The 18,670-nt window shown below is 46.2% G+C and overlaps 1 protein-coding gene across 1 annotated transcript in view; it reads left to right on the top strand.

Annotated features, from left to right (window-relative positions):
- Positions 1-18,670, top strand: part of MYO5B (myosin VB) — a 184,632-nt gene that overhangs the window by 129,829 nt on the left and 36,133 nt on the right. The window contains exons 20-27 of the mRNA XM_014960788.1: positions 3-159; positions 1,904-2,143; positions 4,664-4,903; positions 8,499-8,583; positions 10,630-10,778; positions 12,196-12,315; positions 13,310-13,444; positions 16,640-16,705. Of these exons, the coding sequence (XP_014816274.1) occupies positions 3-159; positions 1,904-2,143; positions 4,664-4,903; positions 8,499-8,583; positions 10,630-10,778; positions 12,196-12,315; positions 13,310-13,444; positions 16,640-16,705 (1,192 nt within the window). The remainder of the gene's footprint in view (positions 1-2; positions 160-1,903; positions 2,144-4,663; positions 4,904-8,498; positions 8,584-10,629; positions 10,779-12,195; positions 12,316-13,309; positions 13,445-16,639; positions 16,706-18,670) is intronic.

Consider the following 18,670-nt stretch of genomic DNA (forward strand, 5'->3'; position numbering starts at 1 on the left):
AGGCTTGCTGAGCACCTGAGGAGGACGAGAGCTGCCATCATCTTCCAAAAGCAGTACCGGATGCTACGGATCCTCCGAGCTTTCCAGAGGGTCCGCAACGCAACCGTCACCATCCAGGCTTTTGCTCGGGGCATGTTTGTCAGGAGGACTTATCGCAAGGTATGACTCCACACAGCGTCTTCGCGTTAGAAAAGAGTTGGAAGAACCTTTCTATTTATTCTCTGTAGTTATTGTGGCCCGTTTGGATGTTTTATGGAGCCGACCAGTGATGGCCAGGGATAGGACAAGAGGGAATGGGCACAAACTTGAACGTAAGAAGCTCCACCTAAACATGAGGAGGAACTTCTTCACTTTGAGGGTGGCAGAGCCCTGGCAGAGGCTGCCCTGAGAGGTGGTGGAGTCTCCATCTCTGGAGACATTCAAAACCCTCATAGGACACGTTCCTGTGCAACCTGCTCTGGGTGGACCTGTTGGACTAGATGATCTCCAGAGGTCCCTTCCAACCCCATAGCATTCTGTGATTCTGTGACCACCTCTGGTGTTTCTGGAGAACATGTGTTGACAGCAAGCATTGCCATTTAAAGCTGTGCAAGCACAAAATGAATTTTGGCAGCAGCACCTCAGCAGAGGAGCTAAATCAAGTTAGTCATTTGGAGGCCGGGAGGCATCATGGAAATCTGGAAATGTCATTTGATGTAACCCAAGCTCTGCAAACCCTCCCTGGCAAAGGGAATTTGTGTCTGAGCCCTGCTGCAGGTGCCGTTTCCAGCCCGGCAGGAAAACTGGTGGGGTCTGTCAGGGAAGACACTGAGTCATTTATTGATATAAATCCCTCTTTAATTAGTTTCTCTCCATTAGCTTTCTGTGTTAAACCGGGAGCTGAAAGCGAAGACGTAAAGGTTTGATGACAACAAGTGATACAGTGAGAAGTCCCATGGCCGGGGGAGGTTGGAACTCAATGATCTTTAAGGTCTCCTCCAACCCAAACCATTCTATGATTTTATTAAATTGTATGTTGGGAAACTGACAGGGCAGGGTTGGAACTCGATTTTCTTTAAGGTCTCCTCCAACCCAAACCATTCTATGATTTTATTAAATTGTATGTTGGGAAACTGAGACCAGTTTTGAGGGATCTTCTGTCCACTCCTCAGGTCTGGCCTTACTTTGGTAGTCACCTAAATTTATTCCTAATTGTTGTCGACCGGGGGTATTCGAACAAGTCAGAGGCATGATGAGCCTGCTCCTGGAGATGATGGAGGTTACCTGGACACCCACCAGAGAGATCAGGGATGTCCTCCAAAACAGAGCAGCTGGATGCTGGTGATCAGGAATTTGTGCTACCGCTGCTTTTTTGGTGTCTATTTTTTAAAATCAGAAGCCCCTTCAAGGGAGACAGCCTTTAAACTCTCTGAGATCCAAGACAACCCAACATCTTAAGAGGGTGTAGAAGTTCAGGCCTCATCCTTCATCTCTGGAGCACCTGGATAAAGGAGTTGGATGGAGGTGTCAGTTCAAGTGTAGGCTCAGCAACAGATGCGGAGCTGTAGGGGATGCTCCCTGGGGTCAGGACATGCCCAATGTCCACCAGGACTTCACTGTAAGGCTGGAACAGGGTGATGCAGTAGGGTTTCTTCTAGGACTTTGGGTGCCCTCAGCTTTCTCCATCCATAAGAGTGCCAAGATTGGAGATGTACAAAGCTTATTTCAGAGTAACTCCTACTGCATCAACACAATCCTTTTCTTCTCAATTCAGAGAAGATACGGTACCATTTCCTCCTTGGAGGAGAAGCCCTTTTGAAGGCAGATTGGGAAGTGTTGAGTGTTACAACAAAATTGGGGCTTCTGCCACTTTTACAGGTGACTTTTCCCCCCTGATTGTCACATTTCTGCCCGTGTTTTACAGATCCTTGCGGAGCACAAAGCCACCATCCTCCAGAAATATGCCCGTGGTTGGCTGGCCCGCACCCGCTTCCGCCGGGTCAGGGGTGCCACCATCGTCCTGCAGTGCTACTACCGGCGCATGAAGGCCAGGCAGGAGCTGAAGGCGCTGAAGATCGAGGCCCGCTCAGCCCAGCACCTGAAGAAGCTCAACATTGGCATGGAGAACAAGGTGGTCCAGCTCCAAAGGAAGATCGATGAGCAGGTACGTCCCGGGTTGTGGTGGGACAAGTGTGGTCCTGCTTCTGCTTTGCCTCTTTTGTGCTGTCCTTCCTTGGAAGGCTTTTATCTTCCCATGATGACTGGGAAGGACCAGGTTGGATGGGGCTTTGAGCCACCTGGTCTGATGGGAGGTGTCCCTGCCCAGGGCAGGGGAGTTGGAACTGGATGATCTTTAAGGTCCCTTCCAACTCTGACCATTCTATGATGACGTGGTGGTGGCAACCTTCTTGTAAGGGTGGGACACCACCATGGAAGTACAGATGCACTTGGATCTTGGGTCTCCACTGAAGAGCTTGCTCAGTAAGCTCCAAAAACTGTGTTGTAATCATGAGAACTGCCCAGAAGGATGAGGAGGAGGAAGATAAAATGGGACAATTCTGAAAGCTCTTGCTTGAAAAGCCGGTCCAGCTCCATGTGAGATCCTGATGTCAAACAGACTTTGGCTGTTACTAAACCATAGATCCTGTGAGTCACATCACCTGGAAAATTAAGGGTGAATTGGGTAAATATCCACTTGGCAAAGTAGTTTGAGCACGTTTGTGTTATTAGAGGTAACCACTGCTCAGAAGGAGGAGCCACCACGAGGGGTGAGGTGGCGCGATGTAAGCGATGGATGGATGGCTTGATGGTCTTATTGTGACAACTTGATTACAGAAGGGCCTTCGTCAAATGCCACTTGTCATTAATGAGCTGCAGAATAATTGATTACACACTTAGGAGGGTTTTCCCACCTACCAACCTGAGACTTTGCAAATTAATCCCATAAATACCCTCTGTGTTGCTTCCTGGTGCTCTACAAGGTCTTCAAGGATAAGAAATGCTGAGTAGGGCTTGATTGTATCCACTAATATTAATTGAGAACTTCATATCCACCTATATCCTTAAAAAAACCATTTTATGATAAGGATAAATATTCTCTTTAATTAAGGATACCTTTATATTTATAGTAGCATTTATTAATTATTGCAGTTTATCGTTGCATTTCGGCTGTTGTCCTTTACACATCACCCTTGGTTTCCTCGTCACCTTAAATCTCTCTCGTCCCCATACGACACCAGAGGTTCCTGCTGTGAAGATGATGAGAAACGACTCCGTGTTGGCTCAGACACTGCAGAGTCAAGACACCCGGGGATTTAAGTCACCCCTGGCCACTTTCACTTTTTAATTGGCTGCAAAGCGTGCAGCGCGGCGCAGTCTGATGCCTAAACCCTGGTGTTTAATTGGAAAATTAAACTCATTTAGGTTTTACAGACAAACTCTAGATTAGGAGGGGAAAATTGTAGGCATGAGGTTCTTTATGAGTCTATCAGAAAGCTGTTTGATACGGCTGGCCCTCATCTGGAGGGTATTTAGTGGAATTAATTAGGAGTTGTTTCAGGTCCACGTATTTAGGCTGGGTTTGTGTGATGAGCATGAACATCTGCATCACAGAATCACAGAATGATATGGGGTTGGAAGGGACCTCTGGAGATCATCTAGTCCAACCCCCTGCCAAAACAGGTCCACCCAGAGCAGGTCCCACAGGAATGTGTCCAGGAGGGGTCGGAATGTCTCCAGAGAAGGAGACTCCACCACCTCTCTGGGCAGCCTCTGCCAGGGCTCTGCCACCCTCACAGGAAAGAAGTTCCTCCTCATGTTGAGATGGAACTTCTTATGGTCAAGTTTGTGCCCGTTTCCTCTTGTCCTGTCCCTGGGCACCACTGAAAAAAGCCTGGCCCCATCCTCCTGACGCCCACCCTTCAAGTCTTTATAGGCCTTGATCAGATCCCCCCTCAGTCTTCTCTTCTCCACACTCTAAAGACCCAAGAAGTCCCTCAGCCTTTCCTCATCAGAGAGATGCTCCAGTCCCTTGACCATCTTTGTAGCCCTCTGCTGTCCCCTCTCCATTAAGGTTGCTGAGCTTCTGGACTTGGCTTGTGGAGCAACAGTATTAATTTTATTAATATTATTATTTTTTTTAATTCCTTGCCATTTACTGCTAGGAAAAGTGTAGGGGTGGAAAAATAAAGAGAAAACAATCTCATCCCACTGGCCTAGGCCCATCCATCCAGCTTGTCCAGATCCCTCTGCAAAGCCTTTTTACTCTCCAGGAGGTCGACGCTCCCACCCAACTTGGTGTCCTCCCAGGTTCCTGCAGGCCTAGGAGTCAGGAATAAAAGGATAAACTGCAAACCCAATATTGCAAACTTAAAAAAATATTGCATTAAGCAACATTGTTTGGAAGCTGTAATAAAAGTGTTAGATTTTTTTTGGTTTGGTTGCCAGGGCTTGCTTTGCTTCAGCTGTAACATCAATTTTACAAATGCTTGTAGAATCATTCCCAAAATATTATCGAGCTTTTGTCACCATTTTGAAATTGGCTTTAGCTTGAGGAGCTTTATTAGCATATGCATGGAAATGTTTGTTATCCCAGTTTTGTTCCTGCTCAAGGATTTTTGATGGTTACTTTTGTAAGCTTCTTGCTTATGGTCTTCTTTTCTTTTTTTTTGGCTGTTGGCTGCAGAACAAGGAATACAAACTCCTGAACGAGCAGCTCTCTACGCTCGCCTCAGCCCACTCCTCCGAGGTAGAAAAGCTGAAGAAGGAACTGGTTCAATACCAGCAGAACCAGCGGGGTGACGGCAACCAGCTCGTCAGCTTGCAAGAAGAGATGGAGCATCTCCGGCTGGAGCTTGAGAAAGCTCATGGTGAGAGGAAGGTTGTGGAAGACAGTTACGTCAAGGAGAAAGACCTGCTGAGAAAGGTAGGTGTGTTTGTCACATCTCATGTTGTCTAGGTGGTCATGCTGGTGCAAGCTGACTTTTCACAGAAGGATTTTGGGTTGGAAGGGACCTTAAAGGTCATCCAGTTCCAACCCCCTGCCCTGGGTAGGGACACATCCCACCAGACCAGGTTGCTCCAAGCCCCATCCAACCTGGCCTTGAACCCCTCCAGGGATGGGGCAGCCCCAGCTTCTCTGGGCAACCTGGGCCAGGCTCTCACCACCCTCACACCAAAGAAGTTCTTCCCCACATCTCATCCAAATCTCCCCTCTTCCAGTTAAAAACCATTACCCTTTGTCCTGTCTCCCCACTCCCTGACTCTTCACGAGTTTGAAGGGGAAAAGACTTAATATCTATTTTATAATTATGATTTTTTAATTATTTTTATCACTCAATGCCCCTAGAATTTGCCTTTTAACCAGATCACGGGGCAGCAAGGGCAGGTGGACGTCTCTATAGGAGCGTCAACTCCCTCGTGTGAGGAGAATGCCCCATCTTGATGCCTTTTGAGCTGCCAACCATCAAGAAACTCCCCAAACCCCAACCCCTGTGAAATAAGGGCACTTAATAACCATGGATATTTTAATCTGAATTTCTTCACTAGTCAGGTTCATTCTAAATAGCTTTCAACCTAAGGCGCTAAGGTATGGGTTTGGTTTCCTGCTGCCAAAGTTTGTGACTGCTCAGATTAAATCCGTGATCTTTTTTCTGCTGCACCAGGAGTTGAAGTTGTTTCTTTGATCCTTCTGTTGGAAAGAACTTAGGGCTTTTCTGCTCAACACAAAGGAAAGTCTGTTTTGCAACTGTTCCTCTAGAAAAGTCCTTTTTTGTGTGACGACGTGAAGTTGAGTGGCTTTTGGAGATGGGGAAAAAAGAGGTCTGGAATTAGCTGTGTTTTAATTATGGTGGAAAAACGCCCAGATGGGGCTCTTCTAAGGAACTTCCCTCAACAGCACTTGCCCTGGGCAACCTCCCCTTGTGGGTAAGCCCTGATGGTGGGTTTGGGTGAGTAGATGCGGGGACCTTGTGGACAGGATAACTTCATCTGAACATCTGAAATGTGTTTTGGGGTGTGTTTCTCAAAAGATCGTTCAACCTCTACGTGTGTTGTCTCTTGGCTGGACCAAGAGGTGTCAGAAAAGCAGTTACTCCAACGTAACTGCAATGGGACGTATGGAGTCAGTGATTTTCTCCCCTCCAACACCAAACGAGAAGATCCTTTTTGGTTTTTAGAGCCTCAAATGATGTTTTATTTTGAAGGTGATGCAGCTGGGGAGAAGCTGCTTCTCTTTGTTCTTGATTGCAAAATCCCCTTCCGGCGCTCAGAAGAAAGGTTGATTTAATGACCAAAGAAATGCTTTCTAAAAAGCATGAAAACAAAGCCCTTGTTGTAGAAGTGCCTCCAGCAGAGCAAATACCCTGCGCTTTACCGTGACAATAAATGCTTTAATTATAAAACATTTCTACTCAGCAGGACGGGCTCCTGGTTTTAACCTCAGCTTTCAATTGCTCCCTTCAGTTCCTCATCGTTGGGAAGATGGGAGAAGACCCGTTTCCTTCCTGGAAACAAAACCTGAAAATTGCTTTCCAAGACAATTTAGGATAGAGATTTTTTGAGTAGTTCTAATAGCTACCAAAAAGCGTGGGGGGCCTTGTGAAGCTGAATTTAGGTGTGAGAAGTGCTTTTCACCTTCAACAGCGAGATTGCACCATGGTGGTGGGATGCGCTGTTTTCCAAGAAAATTTAGGATAGAGATTTTTTGAGTAGTTCTAATAGTTACCAAAAAGCGTGGGGGGCCTTGTGAAGCTGAATTTAGGTGTGAGAAGTGCTTTTCACCTTCAACAGCGAGATTGCACCATGGTGGTGGGATGCGCTCGCTCCAGAGATGATGCCCCAAGTCCTCAGACACTTCTGAGTGACACTGAGGTGACAGCCTTAATTTTATCGACTTGAGCTGGAGCTACAGCTTCTGCAAATCCATATTAGTTATGATTTTCTTACGGATAAAATGTCCTTTAATCTCTTCCTTGCAGCTTTTCTCTCCGACTCCTTAATTTTAGAATAGCCCTTCTTATTCCATTTTCTGATAAAGTTTAAACCATGAGATCTGTGTGAGTACCAACAGCTCTTCTGAGGGCTTTTGGTAGTACCTAATCATCTCAATTGATGAGCTAGGATGATTCTCTGCATCAAGAAGAGCGTGGCCAGCAGGTCGAGGGAGGTCATCCTCCCGCTCTACTCCACCCTGGTGAGGCCACAGCTGGAGCACTGGGTCCAGTTCTGGGCCCCCCCCAGTTCAAGAAGGACAGGGAACTGCTGGAGAGGGTGCAGCAAAGGACTCAGAAGATGATTAGGGGACTAGAACATCTCTGAGCTGTGGAGATCATCTAGTTCAACCCCCGGCCAAAGCAGGTCCACCCAGAGAAGGTCCACCCAGAGGTTGCACAGGAACGTGTTCAGGCGGGGTTTTAATGTCTCCAGAGAAGGAGACTCCACCACCTCTCTGGGCAGCCTCTGCCAGGGCCCTGCTACCCTCAAAGTGAAGAACTTCCTCCTCATGTTGAGGTGGAACTTCTTATGGTCAAGTTTGTGCCCATTTCCTCTTGTCCTATCCCTGGGCACCACTGAAAAAAGCCTGGTCCCATCCTCCTGACACCCACCCTTCAAGTATTTACAGGCCTTGATCAGATCCCCCCTCAGCCTTCTCTTCTCCAGACTCAAAAGACCCAAGTCCCTCAGCCTTTCCTCAGCAGAGAGATGCTCCAGGCCCCTCATCATCTTGGTATCCCCTCTGCTGTCCCCTCTCCAGCAGTTCCCTGTCCTTCTGGAACTGGGGAGCCCAAAGGCCCTGGTACACCCTGTCCATCACTAGAGCTTCTGCGGTAGAGTTGAAACCTTAAAGTGACTATAATCTTAATTCATGACAACAAACATGAAATTAAAAAAGCCTGTATTATTTAATATTAATTTTCCATGGTGCTTAAATTGACTTTGTCCACCTTAAGTGCTGAAGCACCACGTTCAGTGGATTTTTTTCCCCCAACAGCAGTCAGATTCGAAGATAGGAAGGAAACCCCCTTGAGATGTGAAAACCTCCATTGTTGTGGAAATGAACCTCTCTGATTACTTGTGGGAGCCTCTCTCCTGCAGATCATGGTGGCCGAATCCAGCCCCTCAGTATTTTGTAAGATTCTGCTAAAAATCTGAAATTTGGGGGAGAAACGAGCTCGGGAAAAGCAAAACCCCCGTTGTTGTGGAAATGAACCTCTCTGATCACTTGTGGGAGCCTCTCTCCTGCAGATCGTGGTGGCCGAATCCAGCCCCTCAGTATTTTGTAAGATTCTGCTAAAAATCTGAAATTTGGGGGAGAAACGAGCTCGGGAAAAGCAAAGTTACTCGGTTGTAGAGCAGGTCATCCTACGCTTTGGCTCCTGAGGTACAAAGGAGAGCTGGCAAAACATGAAGGAAAAGATCTTTTAAAGGGCAAAGAAAGGCAGAACAAAGCTCCCTGTCTCTGACCAGGTGAAATGTAATCCCTCCCCAGCAAGGAATAATTCTTTCCCCTTCTTTCCCAGCGCATATCCGACCTGGAAGAAGAAAACGCTCTCCTGAAGCAGGAGAAAGAGGAACTCAACAGCAGGATCCGCTGTCAATCTGAAGGTAGGAAAAAAATCTTAGGGCATTAGAAGAGCTTAACTCTTCTCCCCTCTCAAATTTGTTTTTCCTGCGTGTTTTTTCCTACCATAAAAAGTGCTGATCTTTCCCGTCCCGCTGGTGGACGGCGGGACGGAGGCTGGTTTAACTGGGGGAATAAAGGCTCTAAAAAGGGCTTTTTAATTCAGTTACGTGGCAGCCTTTACCGCAGGCGATGGTGAGAGGTGACGAGAGTGGGAGGGATGGAGGGGAGAGGATGATAATATCCCCAGATGGATGAATAAAGGATGTGAGGAACGGCAGAGTTAACGATATTGAGCCGTGACGAAGGATTTGTCGGACGTGACAGGAGGCTGTGTGTGTTTTTTAAAGCAGAGACTCAAGACGGCGAGACGTACAGAGAGGATAGCAATCCGGGGAAAATCCCAAGCCACAAAAGAAACTCTTATGTGTGTTTTGAGCTTTTTTAAAAATTACTATTATTATTTTTTACCCTCCTTTTCAGCTTTGATTTTGTGGCAGGATTTTGTGGCTGGATCGATGGGCCGAGACCAACGGGATGAGGTTTAACAAGGCCAAGTGCCAGGTCCTGCACTTCGGTCACAACAACCCCAGGCAGCGCTACAGGCTGGGGGCAGAGTGGCTGGAGCTGCCTGGCAGAAAAGGACCTGGGGGTGTTGGTCGACTGTCGGCTGAACAGGAGCCAGCAGTGTGCCCAGGTGGCCAAGAAGGCCACCAGCATCCTGGCCTGTATCAAGAACAGTGTGGGGAGTAGGGCCCGAGAGGTGATCGTCCCCCTGTACTCGGCACTGGTGAGGCCCCACCTCGAGTACTGTGTCCAATTTTGGGCCCCCTACCACAAGAGGGACATTGAGGTGCTGGAACGGGTCCAGAGAAGGGCAACGAAGCTGGTGAGGGGTCTGGAGCACAAGTCTTACGAGGAGAGGCTGAGGGATTACCCGCACTTTCAGCGTGGAACCAGTGAGGAACTGGTACTCAGCAGTCTCATCCAGGTGGAGTTCTGACTTCTACCCTTATGGAAAGCAGATCTCAGAACTGGCTACAGATATAAGAGGGAGAAAAACCACTCAAAATCTTTGCCCCAGTTAATATTAGGACTAATGCAAGGTGTGATACCAGCTGTACAACTGTAGTTGTGGGTTTTTTTTTTTGGTGGTTGGACTCGATGATCTCTGAGGTCCCTTCCAACCACTACAATTCTGTGTGATTCTGTGTGAGTTACAAAACCACCACACATCGTTCTGGGGATGCATCTGTCACTGCTCTGTGGTACACGTCAAGTACCTCTTGCTCTCAGCCTCCTGCAAAATAAAGGAGTGAAAATTAAATTTTAAAAAGAAACTGGCTGCAAATATTTCTTCATCTCTTATGGGATGCTTTCGGGGTGTCGGAGCTTGAGGGAAGGGAGTGGAGGGGATTTTTTTTGTGTCCACCCATTTAAAAAGGCACATTTGCACGTTTTCTTGAAAGAGGAGGGACCAGATTTGCTTCCCTAAGGGAGTTTTTAACAACAAAAAAAGAATTTATTTGGGTATTTATTTGAAACTTCCCGTGGTAAATGGTTGATGATGACATGAGAAGGAGGTGCTGCTGTTGACTTGCTCCTGTGCCAAATCTGGTGGCAGGAAGAGAGCAGAGAAGTCTTTAAGTGCACTTAATCATGACTATTTTTCCATACTGTCCTGGTCTTTTCTTAACTTTTCTTAACTTATTTCTTAACTTATTCTTTTCTTATTCATCAGAATAGATCTGATGGTTTGGAGGTGCTGGAGGTTTTTCTTTAACTGGGTTGGCAGAGGACCGTGGTCTCTGAGCAGGAGAGTTCAAGCTGTTCCAAATGGCAAGGAGACAGCTCTAGATTATAATAGTCTCTAAATATTAGAGAATGCTTATTTGTATTTATTTTAGAGCTTCTTGGCAGAGAGCATTTTGTTAATTAGTCATCGTTATCGCACATATTTACAAGAAATTCATTTCAGAGATGAAGATCGTAATTTCTTTTCTTTTTTTTTTTTCCCCTTTATTTTAAAGATGAATTTGCACGAAACACAGTTGAGGAAAATATCCAGATGAAGAAAGAGCTGGAAGAAGAGAGGTCTCGTTACCAGAACCTGGTAAAAGAGTATTCAAGGCTGGAGCAGAGATATGACAACTTGCGGGATGAAATGACTATTATAAAGGTAACGAAACTGCAGTTGTCCTCCTTCTGCTGTGTCCTGGATGTGACACTGGTGGCTGGAGGATGTGGCTGACTCAACCCTGGAAAGCTTAGTAGAACTGATAGAATAACCGTGGTGAGACACTGGAACAGGTTGCCTAAAGAAGTTGTGGATACCCCATCCCTGGAGGTCTTCAAGGCCAGGTTGGAGGGGGCTTAGGAGCAACCTGGTCTGGTGGGAGTTGTCCCTGCCCAGGGCAGGAGGTTGGAACTAGATGATCTTTAAGGTCTCTTCCAACCCAAACCATTCTATGATTCTATGAACTGATATTATCGGGCTTGATAGTTCTAAGACTGAACTTTGACGCTGAAGCCAAACCTTATTTGTGCCTTGAGAAAAGAGCTTGATCTTTCACGCTTTTAATTACATAGAGATATCTGTGAATCTCACCAAAAGCTGGTTCATGCTTCTTGTTTTGCTTTTTATTTGTTTCACATGGAATCACAGAATGATATGGAGTTGGAAGGGACCTCTGGAGATCATCTCCTCCAACCCCCTGCCAAAGCAGGTCCACCCAGAGCAGGTCCCACAGGAACGTGTCCAGGTGGGGTTGGAATGTCTCCAGAGAAGGAGACTCCACCACCTCTCTGGGCAGCCTCTGCCAGGGCTCTGCCACCCTCAAAGTGAAGAAGTTCCTCCTCATGTTTAGGTGGAACTTCTTATGGTCAAGTTTGTGCCCGTTCCCTCTTGTCCTGTCCCTGGGCACCACTGAAAAAAGCCTGGCCCCATCCTCCTGACACCCACCCTTCAAGTATTTAGGTGCCTTGATCAGATCCCCCCTCAGTCTTCTCTTCTCCAGACTGAAGTCCCTCAGCTTTTCCTCAGCAGAGACATGCTCCAGTCCCTTGATCATCTTTGTAGCCCTGATCATTTCAGTTATGTTCCTGTGTAGATGTTGGGTTAAAAACACAACAAAACAAAACAAAAAAACCCAAGATCATTTCAGTGATGTTCCTGTGTAGGTGTTGGCTTAAAAAACCAACAAAACAAAAAAAAAACCAACAATGTGACTTCGGAATTTCAAAAGCCAAAGTTTTTAGGTCCACCTTTGCTGAAGCCTTAGAAGAGCTTCTGGATTAGGTGGAAGGTTGAGCCTTTAAAGGGAGCCCCGGCAGGCTTGAGCTCAGATTTGCATGTTGGCAATTAACAGGCATCTTGCCTCATGAAAAGACTTTAATTCATGCAGAATTCTTTAAACTGAGCTTCTGTATCGCTTCACATAGGACTAGAAAATGGAATTCACTTTAAGGTGAGAGTCAAGCGTTTAGCAAACATAAACTTAATATATAGACACATATTTGTTCTAAGAAGCAATTTTTTGTGGGGAATCCTTCCTTAAACACTGAAGACATTGTGTATCTGCACATCTTCTTGGCAGCAAGCACCAGGACACAGGAGAAACCCATCCAACCAGAGCAGTTTGGAGTCTGATTCCAATTATCCGTCCATCTCAACCTCTGAGATTGGAGACACCGAGGATGTGATTCAACAAGTGGAGGTAGAGGAAAATGGGGGGGGCTCAGGGGGGAGGAGGGATGGTTGATGTGGGTTTTGGGGGGCACAGGTTGGACTACAAGGTGTGAGGGATGAAATTAATTTCTCCCAGCAGAAATACAGCGTTAATTGTGTGAGAGGGATTGCAGGGTGGTGGTGCTGTGTCAAGTGCTTACTCTTCTGGGACCTGGACAGGCTGGAGAGGTGGGACCATGCAGACCTCATGAAGTTCAACCAGGCCAAGTGCAAGGTCCTGCACCTGGGACATGGCAATCCCAAGCACAAATACAGGTTGGGTGGAGAATGGCTGGAGAGCAGCCCTGAGGAGAAGGACTTGGAGACCTTAGAGCCCCTTCCAGTCCTGAAGGGGCTCCAGGAAAGCTGGGGAGGGACTCTGGATCAGGGAGGGGAGCCCTAGGATGAGGGGGAAGGGTTTGACACTGAAAGAGGGGAGATTGAGATGAGATCTGGGGAAGAACTTCTTTGCTGTGAGGGTGGTGAGAGCCTGGCCCAAGTTGGCCAGAGAAGCTGTGGCTGCCCCATCCCTGGAGGGGTTCAAGGGCAGGTTGGAGGGGGCTTGGAGCAACCTGGTCTGGTGGGAGGTGTCCCTGCCCAGGGCAGGGGTGGGGTTGGAACTGGATGATCTTTGAAGTCACTTCCAACTCAATCCATTCTATGATTCTCTAAACCAACTAATAAATACTTGGCCAAAAGGGACTTGGTAGGGCATTTTTAATGTTCTTAGCTGTGGCCCCAAACAGCTACTTCTCTGATGGGCTGTTAAACATTCAGTGATTTATTAAAATGAGTCAACTGACATTAAAAATAGGTGCATAAAAGGGAGTTTGGGCTTCAAAAGTACATTCCTTCCTTGGGATGCTCCTGTTATCAGCTGTGGGGTCGGTGCTGATGTACAGTCAGGGTTTATCTGTCACTGTGTGTGATTTCAAAACTTGTCTGAGGTCTTCTCCTTTTTCCACTCCCCTGTTCTTCTCCAGGAGGTCGGGATGGAGAAAGCTGCCTTGGACATGACGGTCTTCCTAAAGCTACAGAAGCGAGTGAGGGAGCTCGAGCAGGAGAGGAAGAAGTTGCAAACCCAACTGGAGAAAAAGGAGCAGGAGAGCAAGAAATCCTCTCAGGTGAGAGATGTCTTTTCCTTGATAGTGATATTTCACGTTGGGAACTGGCTTCCCTTGGTTGCTGGAGGACACAGGATATAGGAATTGAGGTTTCAGAGTGACAAGTTCATGTTGAGAGGCAGCAAATCCAGCTGGAGATGGAGAAAAACTAAGGACAATTCGACAATAGTGGGGTTTTTTTTAATTATATTTTCTCTTCTAAGCTGGTTATAACAGATTTTAGGACAGAATCTTAAGAATCTTCATAGCAGTGAGGTGTAGGATCAATTTTGGAGCATTTTATTCTCAGGTGAGAGATGTCTTTTCCTTGGTAGAGATATTTCAGTTGGGAACTGGCTTCCCTTGGTTGCTGGAGGACACAGGATATAGGAATTGAGGTTTCAGAGTGACAAGTTCATGTTGAGAGGCAGCAAATCCAGCTGGAGATGGAGAAAAACTAAGGACAATTCGACAATAGTGGGGTTTTTTTTAATTATATTTTCTCTTCTAAGCTGGTTATAACAGATTTTAGGACAGAATCTTAAGAATCTTCATAGCAGTGAGGTGTAGGATCAATTTTGGAGCATTTTATTCTGCCTGCATCAATGAAGTCGTGAAGAGAAAGGCCCTGGTATCCCACATCTCCCCATTTCTTCTGGTTGATTTCAGTTATTCAAGTGCTTCTTTGCAGCTGCTGCTTCTCAGTCTTGTGTCCTTACTTTGGTGTTATTATCTATATGCGTTTCTTTCTTTTTTTTTAATGCCCAGTAATCATCATCTAGGAATATAGCATAAAAAATGGTATAATAAACCAGAAATAGGAAGATAAGTGTTAGTAGGAGGCGTCCTTCCTTTTCTCTCTATTACAGAGAAGGGATATTCCTTCAATATATTCTTTTTTCCTTGTGAAAAAAGATCTTCTTACAGATTGAGTGGTTTCCTTCTAAGTCATTTAAAAAAATAGATATAAATAAATATATATATAAATAGATATAAAATATAAATAGATATAAATAAATCTAGATTCTGGGCAACCCAGTGATAACTTAGGATTCGGTCCTGACTTGCAACTGGAATCTGAAAATACAGCGCTCTCCAGCTGCCAGTGAGCTGATGTTTGCCATAGGGGGCTTTTAATAGAATCAAAGAGTGATATGGGGTTGAAATGACCTCTTGAGATCATCTGGTCCAACCAGGTCCAAAGCAGGTCCACCCAGAGCAGGTTGCACAGGAACGTGTCCAGGTGGGGTTGCTCTCAGGTGAGAGATGTCTTTTCCTTGATAGTGATATTTCACGTTGGGAACTGGCTTCCCTTGGTTGCTGGAGGACACAGGATATAGGAATTGAGGTTTCAGAGTGACAAGTTCATGTTAAGAGGCAGCAAATCCAGCTGGGAAATGGAGAAAAACTAAGGACAATTCGACAATAGTGGGGTTTTTTTTAATTATATTTTCTCTTCTAAGCTGGTTATAACAGATTTTAGGACAGAATCTTAAGAATCTTCATAGCAGTGAGGTGTAGGATCAATTTTGGAGCATTTTATTCTGCCTGCATCAATGAAGTCGTGAAGAGAAAGGCCCTGGTATCCCACATCTCCCCATTTCTTCTGGTTGATTTCAGTTATTCAAGTGCTTCTTTGCAGCTGCTGCTTCTCAGTCTTGTGTCCTTACTTTGGTGTTATTATCTATATGCGTTTCTTTCTTTTTTTTTAATGCCCAGTAATCATCATCTAGGAATATAGCATAAAAAATGGTATAATAAACCAGAAATAGGAAGATAAGTGTTAGTAGGAGGCGTCCTTCCTTTTCTCTCTATTACAGAGAAGGGATATTCCTTCAATATATTCTTTTTTCCTTGTGAAAAAAGATCTTCTTACAGATTGAGTGGTTTCCTTCTAAGTCATTTAAAAAAATAGATATAAATCTAGATTTTGGGCAACCCAGTGATAACTTAGGATTCGGTCCTGACTTGCAACTGGAATCTGAAAATACAGTGCTCTCCAGCTGCCAGTGGGCTGATGTTTGCCATAGGGGGCTTTTAATAGAATCAAAGAGTGATATGGGGTTGAAATGACCTCTGGAGATCATCTAGTCCAACCAGGTTCCAAAGCAGGTCCACCCAGAGCAGGTTGCACAGGAACGCGTCCAGGTGGGGTTGGAATGTCTCCAGAGAAGGAGACTCCACCACCTCTCTGGGCAGCCTCTGCCAGGGCTCTGCCACCCTCAAAGTAAAGAGGTTCCTCCTCATGTTGAGGTGGAACTTCTTATGGTCAAGTTTGTGCCCATTTCCTCTTGTCCTGTCCCTGGGCACCACTGAAAAAAGCCTGGCCCCATCCTCCTGACACCCACCCTTCAAGTATTTCTAGGCCTTGATCAGATCCCCCCTCAGTCTTCTCTTCTCCAGACTCAAAAGACCCAAGAAGTCCCTCAGCCTTTCCTCAGCAGATAGATGCTCCAGGCCCCTCAGCATCTTTGTAGCCCTCTGCTGTCCCCTCTCCAGCAGTTCCCTGTCCTTCTGGAACTGGGGAGCCCAGAACTGGTCCCAGTGCTCCAGCTGGGTCCTCCCCAGGGCAGAGCAGAGGGGCAGGATGACCTCCCTCCACCTGCTGGTCCCACTCCTCCTGCTCCTGATTTCTTGTCTATTTTTTACCCTGCCCTCATTGAGAGCCCCGGAGTGTGGAAGACGATGCACGTCATGAAACAGCCACGCTGTGTCCGTGGTAAAGATGAAGCAGTAAAGATGCTCTTCCATGAAACACTGAGCAAATGCCATCCCTCTTGATTTCATAATTGAAATTTCTGGGCCTTTTGTTGCTTTGTTTGGGAATTATTTTGTTTCTTCCTCTCCAGCGTGAGGTCCGTGTATCTTTTAGCAAAACACAGCGAGAGACTCAACAAAATCCTCCACGGTAATTAGTTCCTTGCTTCACCAGATGTTTTTGCTGATCACCTCGAGCAATTTGCATACAACACTTGAAATGGGAAACTTCCCCAGCCTCCCGTCTCGTTGTCGAGATATTAATGAGAGATTAAACCATTTTCTCCTGAAGCTTCCCCGCTACGTGTTGCTGGAACTCTGTCTAACGGCAATTAATGACGTCGTTAGGGTTGAGGTGGCCGGCAGCGATGCGGCAGGGCTGGCTGTTGATGGAGACGTGTCTAACCATCCCGTGCCCGTGTTTTATATGTAAATTTATCTCTCTTATCCATGCAGGTAAATGAAATGAAGAGCGAAGTGACTTCAGACCAGGAAGACTTTGCATACAACAGTCTGAAGGTGAGCGAGGAGCTCCTAATTAGTGTTATAACCTATTGCGGGGCTCCAACAGCCTGAACAAATTGTCTGAACGTGGTGATAACCCAAAACCTTCTCTGATTGGTTCTGTTAGAGACAGCAGTTTGAAATCTGTAGTTCTCCATCAGTTCCTGGGCCTGGGGTGAGGGGTTTTGGTTTTTTGGTAGTGCAGACCTGGATTTCGGATCATAGAATGGTTTGGGTTGGAAGGGACCTTAAAGACCATCTCATTTCAACCCCCTGCCCTGAGCAGGGACACCTCCCACCAGACCAGGTTTTGGAATCACAGAATGATATGGGGTTGGAAGGGACCTCTGGAGATCATCTCATCCAACCCCCTGCCAGAGCAGGTCTACCCAGAGCAGGTTGCACAGGAACGTGTCCAGGTGGGGTTGGAATGTCTTGGAAGCTCATCATGAAATGAGCTTCTAGATGGTTTTATTTCCTTTTCCTATTGAGTAGTAGAAATAGAAGAGAGGGCAAATTCCTGGCATGATGGTGTTATCCTCTGATAGCCATTGGGAAGGGAAGGAAAGGAAAGGAAGGGAAGGGAAAAAGGAAAGGATAAAGGAAGCGGAGGAGGAAGGAAAGGAAAGGAGAAAGGAAAGTGAAAGGGGAAGGAAAAAGCAGAGGAGGAGAAAGGAGAGGAAAGGGAAAAAGAAAGAGGAGGAAGGAGAGGAAAGAAGAAGGGAAGGGAAGGAGAAAGAAAGAGGAGGAGGAAGGAAAGGAAAGGAGAAAGAAAGAGGAGGAGGAAGGAAAGGAAAGGAGAAAGAAAGAGGAGGAGGAAGGAAAGGAAAGGAGAAAGAAAGAGGAGGAGGAAGGAAAGGAAAGGAGAAAGAAAGAGGAGGAGGAAGGAAAGGAAAGGAGAAAGAAAGAGGAGGAGGAAGGAAAGGAAAGGAGAAAGAAAGAGGAGGAGGAAGGAAAGGAAAGGAGAAAGAAAGAGGAGGAGGAAGGAAAGGAAAGGAGAAAGAAAGAGGAGGAGGAAGGAAAGAAAAAGCAAGTGGGAAGGGAAAAAGCAAGTGGAGGAGAAAGGAGAGGAAAGAAAAAAGGGAAGGGAAGGGAAAAAGGAAAGGAAAAAGGAAAGAGAAAGGGGAAGGCAAAAGCAGAGGAGGAGAAAGGAGAGGAAAGGTGAGGAGCTCCTAATTAGCGCTCTAACCTATTGCGGGGCTTCAACAACCTGAACAAATTGTCTGAACGTGGTAATAACCCAAAACCTTCTCTAATTGGTTTTGTTAGAGACAGCGGTTTGAAATCTGTAGCTCTCCGTCAGTTGCTGGGCCTGGGGTGAGGGGTTTTGGTTTTTTGGTAGTGCAGACCTGGATTTCGGATCATAGAAAAGGGAAGGGAAAGGGGAAAGGGGAAAGGAAAGGAAAAAGCAGGAGAAAGAAAGAGGAGAAGAAGGAGGAGGAGGAAGGGAATGACAAGGAGGAAGAAAAGCAGGGGTCTTATCCAGCAAATAACAAAACCCAGAGAGCAGCCCTTTGTGCAGAGAAGCAGTCGATCGCTTTCTTTTGACCGTTGTGTCCCTGAGGGCGATGAGAAAAGAGTGTTTTAAACTCTTCAAACAGAGAGTTCTGTTTAAAACAGAAAACTCTTGTTTTAAACACCAGTTCTAGAAGAAGCTGACATCTCACACGCTCAGAAGGGAAGGGAAGGAAGGGGAGGGAAGGGGAAGGAAGGGGAGGGAAGGAAAAGGAAGGGAAGGCAAAAAGGCAAAGCAAGGAAAAAAGGAAAGGAAAGGGAAAAAGGAAAGGAAAGGATAAAGCAAGAGGAGGAGAAAGGAAAGGAAAGGAAAGGAAAGGAAAGGAAAGGAAAGGAAAGGAAAGGAAAGGAAAGGAAAGGAAAGGAAAGGAAAGGAAAGGAAAGGAAAGGAAAGGAAAGGAAAGGAAAGGAAAGGAAAGGAAAGGAAAGGAAAGGAAAGGAAAGGAAAGGAAAGGAAAGGAAAGG

The sequence above is a fragment of the Calidris pugnax genome, unplaced genomic scaffold (assembly GCF_001431845.1).
Source record: "Calidris pugnax isolate Ruff unplaced genomic scaffold, ASM143184v1 scaffold150, whole genome shotgun sequence".
Lineage (NCBI taxonomy): Eukaryota > Metazoa > Chordata > Aves > Charadriiformes > Scolopacidae > Calidris > Calidris pugnax.